Below are 13,301 nucleotides of genomic sequence, written 5' to 3'. Positions count from 1 at the left end.
ATAAAGAACTATCGATAAGCACACAAAGATAATCTTCATGACAATCAAATCAAAGTGGGGGACGAGGCGGTCAAGGAAGTCCATACTATTACTTATTCTGTGCCATTACCGACCATCCATTATTACCTACTATTATAATATATTACAAAGTTACTCACTATTTCTTTCGTTACCAGCGACAGAACAATTTATTTATTTTCAGTACGAGCCGTATAGCACTGTCAACAACTGAACTTGTTCTGCTTGTTTTTTTTTTTAATTTAAAACTAAACTGGCTTCCTACGCCGGCCTGCCTGCCGGTCACAAATTACAAAAACAAGTTTATTTATAGCATAGCAACCAGTCTATGGGTGTGTCGTATCGTTATCGTTATCGACGTTATCGTAGGGTGTGCGACGTGACGTATTATGAGTATCTGTGGAACTAGTGTTGCTATTACGATTTTTGTATATCTTTGGGTTTTTGTAGGCGCCTAACCATCGACAGACTGCCACTCACTATAATTATAAGTACTCCATTTATTTTAAGAGCGTTTTTACTTGGTTTATACCTGCTGAGCTGGCAACGTTGCATTTTTGTTAGTTTTTCTCGATTATTCCATGAAAATTTAATGAAAATTAAAAATGTCTGATAGAACACTTCCTAATATATAAGTGAATGTGTCTACTCCAATAATTATTCATGATAGACTTTTATTTTGTTTAAAAACATGCCACTACGGCCTTATTGCGTCGGAATAAGAGTCTGTGGTACTTATTTTTGAAACTTTGAATAAGTTCATATTTTTACACGTAACTGTACAATCTTACATCATATTGTACTAACAAATACCTGCGTTAGTTCCGTTTTTTGCCACGTCCATAAAATATCTATAGCTGAAAATTTTTATTCGATATCTTCAAATAAAACAACTAGAGGACAAATGTAAAATAAATAGATACTTTATTCCGTAAGAACAACAGCAATTCACAATTCTTTCATTCTTTTTTAAAACACTCGGTACCTACTTTTACAGTTCGAAAAACATTCCAAACATTCCATTAAGTAGACCAGAGGCTTAGTTTACAGTAGCGTTTATCAGACACAAAGCGGCAATTGAAGAAAAAATACCAATAAGCTCGTTGTTTTCCTATCTCCACACATTAGCCATTCATTTTCTCCTATAGTTCAGTCAGACGATATAGCTGACGCTCGGACAGCTGTCACCTCCATACAATTTCGTGGCCTTTGATAAAAAAAAATTGTATAAAAAAACCTTTAAAAAAAAAGCCGCAACAGAGGACTAATTTTCGAAATGACATCACTCGAAAATATCATTCGGAACTGGTGCAAAATTGTAGGTAGGTACTGAACTTGAAATACAAGTTTAGAAATGTACAGTCAAGGAAACTGAATCAAATACCAGGTACAGTAGAGTTCATAAGCTTGCGAGCAAGAATTTAATTAAAAATATTCGAACACGGCTATTGTTAACGGCGTACAAGCGTGTTCAGATATATTTGATTGAATTTTTCTCACAAAGTTATGAACACGACTGTACCTTTTCATAATCAATTTTGCGACGACTTCTTTGGCAAATGTATGGGATGTCATGACATTCGTTCCACCCTGGTCCCTGGTACGAGATTCAGTTTCTTCGACTGTACAGTAAAGGGGGGTTATTAGGTTTTATATTATAGGGTATAGTACAGTATAGGGTGAGTCGCGTAATTTCTGCTGCATCCGGCTTTATACAGAGGTCCCTTTGTGCCACACGGCGAACGAAATGTATGCTCCGTCTGAATTATCGCTCCGTTCGGGTGATAATGTACAAATAGGTACGAAAAATGTACGATTATGCATTTTGCATTGAACAATTCGCGAAATGTGTATTTTTCTTTTTACACGTTTTGCGTTATGTGTTTTTAGCTTATGTACATTTTGCGTACTGTACATTTCGTGTACTGTAAGTTTGTCATGATGTAGATTTTGCGTGTGTACATTTTAACTGTTTGCACATTATGCGTGTAATGTAAAGTTACAAAAGCAAAATGCTCAATCGTCAAACATACAAAACGTAAAATGTACAAGTACAAGTGTACAGTAAGCTGGATGGTTTACCTAAACCCCGACGCAAAGAGACTGTATTAAATTGTAAGTTTGACATGTTTATATATGTGTCTGTCTGTCTCGTAGCTCTTAAATTGATATATAGACAGAGACAAAGTTTTGTCAATCAAATAACTACGTACGAGGTTAAACTTTCGATTGCCGACTACAAAATATCTACATTTTGCGTACCTATTGTTATTTTTCTGTAATGTACAATTTGCGTGTTGATCATTCTAACTTTGCACATTTTGCCACTATCACGTGGAGTAAGTACATACATTTTGTACAATTATCAAAATTAACATATGTACATTAATTATTTGTATAATTTGCGTACTGTAACATTCATCTGTCAACATTAGTCATGCATGATGTAGGTACATTTATCATGATATAGATTTTGCGTACGTACATTTTGACTGTTTGAACATTATGCGTGTAGTGTACATTTTGTGTATTGTACATTATCAGCCGAAACGCGAATTATGGGTAGCTTGCCCGCTGCGATAATCTGATGGCGACTGTACTGTACAGGATATAACATTGTTCGTTATTACAAGGATGAGGGGACCTACTCATCAACCAAGTCATATACTTAACTTACGTCTAATATTCAGTTTGAGTTGTATTTGCAGGTGGTAAGACCTTGTGCAAGGTCCACCCGGATTGCTACCATCATCTGGCTCGCTAATCCTGCCGTGAAGCAGCAGTGCTTGCACTGTTGTGTTTCGGCGCGGAGAGTAAGACAGCTGGTGAAATTACTGGCACTTGAGGTATCCCATCTTAGGCCTTTAGGTTGGCAACGCATCTGCAATACCCCTGGTGTTGCAGATGTTTATGGGCGGTGGTGATCTCTTACCATCAGGAGACCCACTTGCTCGTTTGCCATCCAGTCGAATAAAAGATGAAAAAAATGTAGCGTTACAGGCAGGTAGGTATCTATTTAAAAATATTTTTGTTGTTATGGCACATTTTTTTTCGATTATCCTTATAATTATAACTTACTTAGACAAATTTAACAATATTATAAATGCGAACTATAATATAATTATAATAAATAACGAATTCACAGTTTATTCACATTCAGTCTCCTGAAATTAGGAAAATTGATTTAAAACACGATAATTAAGTAAAATACCGTTAAATACGTAAATAACTACGAATTACTATTATAAAATTTTCAATTAATATTACTACTGCGACAAGATCATCATATAGGTATATAAGCAATATAAAATATGACAGGGAATCGAACCGATTCCATGACGTGTACGGTCAAAGACTTTAATTCATGAGCCACCATGGAACCTTTTCAAAGGAAAAGTCACTATGACGTTTACTGTGAATTGGTGTCATGGCGGCTTTTGAAACAAAGTCCTTGACCGTACAGATATACAACAAACTAATAAAGTATAAGTCCAAAATATTAACAAACTAGACTTTACCAGGAGTTTCACATGTGTGAACCATTAAATTGACAGTTGAATTGAAATTTCGAGATTTCACTAAATTTGGTAGTAATATTTAACTCGACGTTTCGGCAACATTACAGCTTAGTGACCGTGGTCACGAGTAGACTAATATTACTCGTGTGTGTTAGCGTGATAAGTCCTGTGCGTGGTATTTTGACTATGTATATTCATGTCAAATTACAGCTTTCTAGTACTAACGGTCTCTGAGCTTACCGCGGACAGACATGGCGAAACTATAAGGGTTCCTAGTTGACTACGGAACCCTAAAAAAACTGAATAAGTATGTTTTAATTGTAAGTAAGCCGTTATGTTATTTAAACCAGCGCCGGCCCCGGAGTAGAGCAAGAAGAACAGTGGCTCTAGTCTAGGCGCCAGATGGCTAGGGGCGCCATTTTCCAGTTGCCAGCGCAAAGTAAATATATGATAGAGCCTTTGCGAGGCACGGAAGCGCTTCGAAACAAAATGCACACCAAACGCAAAATGTAACAAATAGCAAAATGTACAATACGCAAAATGTACACAACGCATATTGTGAAACACGCGGCGCGTACAAAAAACAGGTACATTTTGCGAATGTATTTTTTGCTTTTTGTATGTTTTGTTTGTACATTTTGCATATTGTAGATTTTGTCATTGGTTACGTTTTGCGTGTAACTATACATTTGCAGTTTTCTGCATTTTGCTCCGAAGCGCGCGGAAGCGATGTAGACAATCTCACTCTACCTTGATCAAGTACCAGAGCCGCCGATGCTTTAACTATGAATTAAACATAAATATAATGAGGGCTAAAAGACAGGCGAAACATCGCTAGATGGCGTTAGTATCGTGAGGTTTTTCTGACATTACGGTCTTGCTTGCTTGCTCATTTAGTTATTAGCCAAAAAAAACCTCACGCTACTAACGCCATCTAGCGATATTTCACCTGACTTTTAGCCCTCATTCCCTTACATTGAAAGAATAGAGCCTGTATCTAGATTGGTCGATTCAATATTACTTAATTCTATTTGTAATCGTAAATATTCAATGAGTTTAATGTTCAGAGATCACTCGAAAATCAAAATTAAATTACAACAATATACAACTTCTTTCGGATTCCATCGAAACGTTTCTTAACAGGAACAAAATATAAAACGTTGCCAACAGTTTATTTTCCTTCTCTCTGTTGTTCGATACAAAGCTACAAATGTTACAAACTTTCCCACTGATCTTGGTAAATCAAACGCTTAAAGTTCCATCTCACAGACTAAAACAAAAAAGTCGTTTCTGGGAAGTTGTATTGCTTCTTTAACAAAACTCCAAAAAATATTACCAAATAAATAGGTTATTACCCTATCGTCACTACTTTAAAAAAAACTCGTACCTCAAAATCGACATTTGAGTGAACTTTATGATCATTATGTCAAGGTTCAATGAGGATTTTCACGGAGGCGAAATATCGCTAGATGGCGTTAGTATCGTGAGCTCCGTTTGACGTTTGCTCGTGATTGGTTAAAAACTAAATGAGCCAATCGCAAACAAACATCAAACGGATCTCCCGATACTAACGCCATCTAGCGATATTTCGCCGCTGTGAAAACCCTCATTTTGTTGACATATTGATATTAGATACGAGATTTTTTCAGTAGTGACGCTATTCTCTTTTGGCGGTGCCTAGCTAAGCAAGCAACATTTAAAAAAAGAACGTTCGCGAATATCTTTGCAGGGGTCGACTCATTGTGTTCGTTATTTTTAAAATCGTTCTCATTTCGTTTTCGAACCGAACAAAACATTGTACAAATAACTGCTAGAAACATTTCGAAAACGTTATTTTCAATCACGTGTCCGAAAGGTTTTAAAATCCTTATTACTAAGTTTCGTTGTGGCTTATTCGTTCCAAAGCTAATTTGACGGTAGGTATTGAGGCCAACTGTTGCACCAACAGTTCAACATTATGGAATTTGTTGTTAGCTACGATCTCCAGCACTTCTTTTATGTAATCCCACATCCCCGCCAGCAGAAAATCTGCCCAGGTTAACTAAAAAAAAAACAGGCAATACTTTACGCAGCTCCATGTCGATAAAGAACAAACGTGTAATAAAGGCAATAAAGCTGTTTGTTTTTTTTTTCCCTCTGTTATTTTAACGAGGCTTTAGCACACCAAATGTGACTATGTCAGCCTCATGGGGAGCCACAGATATATACACCACACTACAGATAGATATAACACTCTCCCTTGCACTGAAACCACATCTCTGGATGCAAAAGCCCATCCAATGAATCTTTAAATTTGCATCGCTTCTTCTGAAAGCGGTCAACTGAGAATTACATTTACACCTCCATAGCTATGTTTGTGTAATCGTTTTTGTCAATTAAGAACATAAAATAGCTTCATACCTTGCTAAGAGCTAGGTGTCCTCGGTTAGTAGCTATTACCGCATCAAGTTTGGTCAGATACAGTAAAGCCACCTCCTCGTTAAATGCTACTACATTCCGGGCTTTCAACTCTGGGTCCTGCTCCCGTTCAAGAGTTTGTATTTCTGGAAAATTCAAAAAATAAATCAGTTATAAGTTACTATGATATGCTTTAATTAAGCAATACATAATGGGATAGGTCATGTTCAAATTTTGTGCAGGTAAGCTTGCCCCAACATAAAAAAAGCTGTTTCTGTTTACACTATCCATTTTCTTCAGTTATTTGACTGAAATGATAAATGATTTGCAGTCAGCTGACTGCCAAAATACGATGATGAAAAATGTCTTACTGTTAAGAAAATCAACAAATACATCAACAATCTTGTCAATTTCCAGGTCTTCAAACGGATCGGCACCTGAGAGACCATGGCTGCGACCGAGGAACCGCAGCACTGCAACGCTGTGCAGGTTGCACCGGTGAGACGGACTTTCTGGCTTGTCTGGAAAAAAACATACCTAAGAATAAATTTTCTACTTAATGAAAATTTCAAATGTAATTCGTACCTCTATCTACACAAGGCTACCATGACTTTACAAATCACTTTACATTGAATTGATTAAAGAAAGAGGGGGGTTGGTGACACTATTTACCGGCTGAGATAATACCGAACCGATTTCTCGTGTACACGCCCATAGACACTCTTGTCAGTTTGACATGAGTTTGTATGGGCGTATACAAGAAATATTGGGTTGTTATTTCCATGTTGGTAATATCTGGGCCGATAATAGTGTCACCCGGAAAAGGAAAAACAAAGACGCTTGGCCAATCATAGAGTACTCGACAACTCCTCTTACTCTTATTAGACTATTACTAAACAAACCTCTTTCCTCAGAGCTAGTTTCTGTCAGATCTTGCCCAGAATATGCCAGCAACATTGCTATACTTCTTTCAAATCCCTCTGTTGGGAGTATACTGAAAGGGAAAAAAAAAATACAATGGTAAAAATTAAAACTGATTAATTAGCATAATAACTGCATCCTCAGTTTGCAAACATTTTGGTCAATCGAACCGCATCCTCAGTTTGCAAACTAAATACACATTCATACACATAAAACACACATTTCACGCAGTTTTAAGGTAACAGGCTTATTTCGAATCTAAGTTATTTACCTAGAATAATACGTAGAGAATAATCATTTTCAATTTTGCTCTTTGCAACGCGTCGCGGTTATAATTTTCACCAATATTTAAAATGATATAGCATAATAAACCTTACAACAGTTTCTCAAAATGTCTTAATTAATTTGTATCTATAGTTAGAAACTTATTTTTTGTCACCAAAATTATTAAGTCACAAAAATAGTTTCAGATTATCTATTCTGTGGTTTTAGTAACAAAAAAATATTTTTTCACATTATGAAGTAGGTTATTTTGGGAGATTATGTCAATTAGGCTCAGTAATATCAAGCCAAGCTGTAGGTGAATTAGTTGCTCACAATTTATTTTGCAAATTGGAGTCACAAATAAAATTGACATTTTTTGTTGAGAAATCCTCAAATCCATACTTAATATAAATGCTAAAGTAACTCTGTCTGTTACTTCTTCACACTGAAACTGCTGAACCAATTTAGATGTAGTTTGAGGCCCTACAAAGAACATAGGATAGGTTTTTGTCCTGAAAATTGCACATTATTAAATGAATTCTTCAGACCTAGGGAACAGCTAGTTTCTAATATATTAAGACACCACTCACAAATCTTATTAAATTCTAATACAGCGACAATGGTATCCATAAATTTAATTTAATTAAATTGCTTCTGGTTACAAAAATGAATGAATAAAAATCAAAAATAATAATTCATACAATACAAAATATCATGAACACAAAATAGTTAACTCCAAGGATAACAGAGCGGCGTAACATGTTACCGGCGAAAATAAAACACTTGTTGAATGTTTGCATACAATAACACTACACTTACATCTCTTTGCTCTCTGATTTATCAGTCTTCTTCGTTTTAAACAACTTTCCTAAACTACGAAACGACATGTTGGTAATGAAGAGAAAAAACTTGAAGTAAACAACCGCAATACCTTCTTCTATTGACTTTTAAATCTTAAAAAAATATTCTTTTGTAACTAAATAATCGTCGGCCCTCCATGCTGTCTTGTCATTAATTTATTTGAAAACTGTACAATATTGATGTTTTTAGATTCATGCATAATCTCTTAATCAGGAATTTGCTTTAAGAATCACTTCATTACCCCACATAATAAGTATAATCTTGTTAAAAAATACAAAAAAGAAAATATGAAAATCTTGCAAACGCAAATCAATCAAGCAAGTGTCATTTCGTCCTTTGACGTAACTGACAGTGACAGTGATAGGTTTGTATTTTTTTTTTATTCATTTTATTTTATGACCATGGATACAAAGTTCTTCAGTCGTCAGTTATAGCCGTTATAGGTAAGATACCAGTATCGCCAATTTAATAAAACCTGGTGACCTTACCTACGTCAGTCATGCATGATTCATGAACCAATAGAAACGCTGCGCACGAAGATAGGTCAATAAAGCAAGCGTTTGTATTGGTTCATGACAAACCATTCCTCGCAACCCATCCATCCTATCCTAGCCTATCTCTGGTGAAAACGTGGCCTTAAGCTCCGTGTCCGCGTCCACTGCATTCACTCACAGACTAATAAGAAAGAGATACTGCATTGATCGGATCGGAGCGGACGGATTTGTTGCTTTGATGAATAGATTTCTGTGGCGCGGAAAAGCCGATTGCACGCAACCTTAGAAATCTATAGAAAGCAACAGATCCCTCCGCTCCATAATATTACTAGCGTAAAAGTAATATGAGGTTTATGGTCCGCTCCTTTGGGTGCTCCGAACGGCTCGATTCCGTCGGAGGCTTTGGTTGGGCGGAGGTGGTCGGATGACGGGATGAGTGGGCTTTTGACAGTTTTGACTGATTTGACATGACAAATGAATGACAGCCCGCGCGCTGTATTGTATTGATTTGCTTGCTTATAATTATTCGTTATTTAGCGTTGTGTTGTGTTTTGCGTTGTATCTTACACTTTATTGGACAAAGTTTTGTACATAGATTAGTATTTGGTTTATTGAGTTTCATTCCACCCCTTAAGCAACAAACCATGAGTCAAAGACGATCCACAAGAGCGGGGGCTCCTGCTGCTCCTATTGAAGAAGAAGAAGACGATTCTAGTTTAGAAGAGGCTGTCAATGAATGCACTCGATATATCTTATGCAGGGAAGCAAGCAAGCTACCCATCAAACGTGCCGATATTGCAAAACACTTGGCAACTGTATGTCAGACTCCGTCAGGCGTTGTTTCCAGAGTGATACTTCGAACGGATAAATTACTTGAGAAGGTTTGCAAAGCCACCGTTAATAATTGACTACAGATTAAGTATGTTTTATTATTGAGGCTTTGAACACTCCTTGGTGGACCGATTATGTGTGTGGGGTAGCATGGGGGCATCAGCTGCTCAGGGCGGAAAAATATTTTTCATCTCTCTTACTCGAATAGTGAGGCAAATCGTATCTAACAAGAGGAAGGATAGAACTAATTTTCTTCCCAAGGGTAAATATGAATTAAAAAATAAAAAGGCATTGGATGTCAATGGAACACATATTATTATATGTATTCAGCCTATGGTATATACCTGGTATAATTATTGAGTTTTTTTCTTAATTAGTTATATTAAAAATTTGATAATGCTAGTCAAATTATTATTAAATTATTTTCATTAGGTTATTTCTTAAAGGTATGCAGACATATAAAACAAAAAAGTTAAAGATTCTTAAGAAAAAAAAAACAATCAGTAGGTAAATGACAATGGTATGTGTACAGTATATACAGCCTATCTCTGTACAGTTTAACTCCTTGGTTCAATGGGATAACTTAGGTACTATAACTTTACAAATAAATTGACTAAAATTCCTATTTTATCTACCTTTTGTCTCTGATCATTATATTGAACATTTTAAATTTTGTTAAATTAATTATTACTTATCAATAAAAAAAAATTAAATGACCTTTGACCTTAAAAAAAATGTGACATTGTCTTTTATGAATTGTTATTTTTTTTTCTATTCATTTTACTTTTTTTTATTCAATATTTTTTTTCTCATACACATAATATATTTTTTACTTTCCTTGTAGTCGAAATTAAAAGTAGTGTTTAACTTCGAAAAAACACCAATATCACACTTGAAATATTAATATTATCTCGTGTGATATTGGTTCTTTTCCTCCCTTGTTGAACAATTACTATTTCACACTTTTCATTCAGAAAAGTAACTTCCTCCCTGACGAGAGAGATCAAAGTACAACTTTTCTGTTCTAGGCTTTTCCAATTGTTTTTGCAAATGCAATTTTTTGAAGTTAATAATTTTTTCTATGCTGGTTGCTATTTAATTATATTTAGAATTGTTTTATTTAAATTTTCGTCATACTCTGTGTAAAAAGTTGTATGAGTCACTTGGGAGCAAAATTATTTTCATCATGGGGTTAACACTTGAATTCCTCATTATGCTATTGTAGAATCCATAAATAAATCATAAATCATTTATTTGCATAAAAACCTCTCCAAACCATTCTTTGCTACATTCTGGTTTTAACAGTTGTAAACCAACTTTGGAGCGGACTAACATAATAAAATAAATATAAATAGAATATTTTTTTGGTTTGACAAAAGTTTGATAAAATTAAACATTGAACGGGTTACCAAACATACTGTTTTATTAGGGGCCCATCCATAAAGTATGTCACAACCTCTAATCCCATTGGGCAGAAGCCATTTATAATTTTTTTTTTAACAAGACCCATTTTTAAACATTACCTATAGATAATGCATTTCAAACTCAACATATGACAAAAAAAAAATTACAGGTGTATGGGTACAAATTAGTCCCCATAGCAGGAAAGGCCATGTCACAATACATAGTGGTGCTCAAAGAAGAATGTGAATCTCTTCCTTCAAGCATCTCGGACTCCCATCAGCGGATCATGCTCATGGCAGCTTTGACACACATATTTATGTCTGGAGGAAATGTTAAGGAAGGTAAATAATTAATATAATAAATAACCTAACCTAACCAACTTAAAAAAAGCTTAAAAACCTCAGACGTTGTCATTTTAAAGTTCAATATCTCAAAAACCGCATAACCAATTTTCAATCATATTATTATTTTAGATTTAACTAATAGTTAAAAATCACAAGGAAACTCACTTTCAAATAGAAAAAATAATATTAAAAAGAATACTTGACTGAACTTGAACAGCTAAATACAGGCACCTACCAATTGCTTCCTGATAATTTAAATACTTAATAATAATAAAACTGCATTGAAATCTGTTTAAGAGCTATACTATGTTTCTTAAACCTAGATACTAAAATGATGTTTCGTTTCATGTCTTCATGTGTTACCTGTTTTTTACATCTCATAAAATAGTGATGTGCCACAACCGGTAATTACCGAGTACGTAGGACATTCTAAAAAAAAAAAAATGGGTCTAATGAAAATGCCACCATTTAGGGGATATGTCGACTTTTTGTAAATGTTGATGTTGAGACCTGCCTCAAAGCTCAATGCTTGAGGAAAGTAGAACATTGAATGCTTTAATTTTATTTTGTTTCCATAAAATATTATGTCTTATCAATTAAGTATTTGCAATTATGCTGAAAACCGAAATCATATATTTGTACTATGCTGGTCACATTTAAAACGTAGTGGTTATATGCTCTTTGGTCACATTATTTTTACATTTGACATTTCATACTGTCACTTTAGTATCTTGGTTAATTAAACAGAGTATAGAATGGCGGTGCAGTGCGGTGCGGTGCGGTGCGGTGCGGTGCGGTGCGGTGCGGTGCGGTGCGGTGCGGTGGATGGATGGATGGATGGATGGATGGATGGATGGATGGATATATTTCCTCACATTGTTTGAGAAAAGCACTATACAATACAAACCTCGGCCAGAACAGGGATTACTGGACTCGTTTTATCTACCCCGAACTCGTCCGTCAATCCCTTACTTCATGGCCTCTGCATTAATGTACTATTTTAAACTCAGATATAAAATGTTTTCTATTTATCATGATTTTTTTCTTTACTGACTTAAAAAAAACCTTTTTTATATTTTGTGAAAATTCCAGATGACATGTGGAATTTTCTGTCAGAAGCTGGACTGTTGGATGCAAATGATTTCGCCGGGAAGAAGAATTTCGTCGCCACATTCACAAGACAGTTATACTTGACAGTGAACAAGGTACTTTAACTTGAACTATTTATTAACCAATTACTTTTTCATCTCTCCTGTTTGGTTTGATTTTTGTCACAATGTCGCCATGAAATTTCAAAACGTCGAGCCTCAGAGCCAGCAAAGTTGCGGACGATAGGTGGCGCTGATATCGTGCACAGAGCCAATAGTGTTCTACCAGAGGCCGTATTGTTTAACGCGCTGACGTTCACGATGCGCATTCGCCATCTCTTTCTACCCTCGTCTTATACCATGTGACAGAAAGAAGTGGTGAAAACGATTGAGATTCCAAGTGCGTTATACAATAAGGCTTCAGATTTATATGACTGTTTCAGGTTGGGGAAGGAGAATTTACGAAGAATGTGTTCGAATGGGGCAGAAGAGCCACTGAAGAAGTTCCCAAGCTTTTCGTACTGAACAAAATGGCTGAGGTTAGTGGTGGCATTGAATCCAGCAATACATGCTATGCCATGTCATGTTGATGTCGCAAATGGAAACCGTATTATTATTATTTTTTTATGCGCAAACGTATATTTATTAATAAAACATAGCACAGTACAAATCGAAATAAAAATAATAAAGGTAACTAAAACTACATACAAACTAAACTTATAAATAAAAAAGTTGCCCAAAATCACTGCCTGGTGGTAAGGTGCCGAGAAGGCTGGCAGCATTACCACGCTGTATGGCAATGCTTCATCTTTGTGCTAAGAAAAAGCCAGCCCTCTGGTCACCCGAAGCCGTAATCAATTTGGACGAAAATAATTTAAAAATATTCGAAGTACTCCGATCCCAAGGACCCATGGTTTCTACCCCAAACGGCACTTAGGCACTACTAATGCCTACATATTTGCGCCGTTAGAGGCATACCGCAGTCTGCAGCGGCACCGGCCCTGTTGGTTGTAGATGGAAGGTGGGACGGCAATATTAAAATCAATGCGTTGTTTAATTAAATTAGTAATTACGAACGAGAAGATGACATGCAGCAGAGTTTTAAACTTTCGTGATTTTTACTCATAGTCAAAAACCATACACAGGACTTATCACGCTAAC

The 13,301-nt window shown here is 35.7% G+C and overlaps 2 protein-coding genes across 3 annotated transcripts; one reads left to right on the top strand and one right to left on the bottom strand.

Moving 5' to 3' along the window:
- Positions 1-917: 917 nt before the first annotated feature.
- LOC141440999 (glutathione S-transferase-like) lies at positions 918-8,790 on the bottom strand. Of its 2 annotated transcripts, none has more exons than XM_074105600.1 (5): positions 7,938-8,790; positions 6,836-6,927; positions 6,305-6,454; positions 5,937-6,079; positions 918-5,577 (listed from the first exon to the last, which is right to left on the bottom strand). In XM_074105600.1, the coding sequence occupies exons 1-5, from the start codon at positions 8,003-8,005 to the stop codon at positions 5,410-5,412; spliced, it is 621 nt and encodes a 206-aa protein (XP_073961701.1). In that variant the 5' UTR covers positions 8,006-8,790; the 3' UTR covers positions 918-5,409. The 2 variants fall into 2 exon arrangements, with proteins under 2 accessions (XP_073961701.1, XP_073961702.1); XM_074105601.1 differs by having other exon boundaries at positions 8,050-8,790.
- A 169-nt stretch (positions 8,791-8,959) lies between these two features.
- LOC141440998 (non-structural maintenance of chromosomes element 3 homolog) lies at positions 8,960-12,679 on the top strand (the record flags this gene model as incomplete). The annotated part of the gene is given in 4 exon segments (XM_074105599.1): positions 8,960-9,354; positions 10,878-11,049; positions 12,145-12,257; positions 12,584-12,679. Coding segments are annotated over 4 exon segments (618 nt in total), but the record flags the coding sequence as incomplete, so codon positions are not given.
- Between the last annotated feature and the right edge of the window lie 622 nt (positions 12,680-13,301).

This window comes from Choristoneura fumiferana, chromosome 23 (genome assembly GCF_025370935.1).
Source record: "Choristoneura fumiferana chromosome 23, NRCan_CFum_1, whole genome shotgun sequence".
Taxonomy (NCBI): Eukaryota; Metazoa; Arthropoda; class Insecta; order Lepidoptera; family Tortricidae; genus Choristoneura; species Choristoneura fumiferana.
Note: the sequence above shows the minus strand (reverse complement) of the source record. Positions and strands in the feature narration are given on the sequence as shown.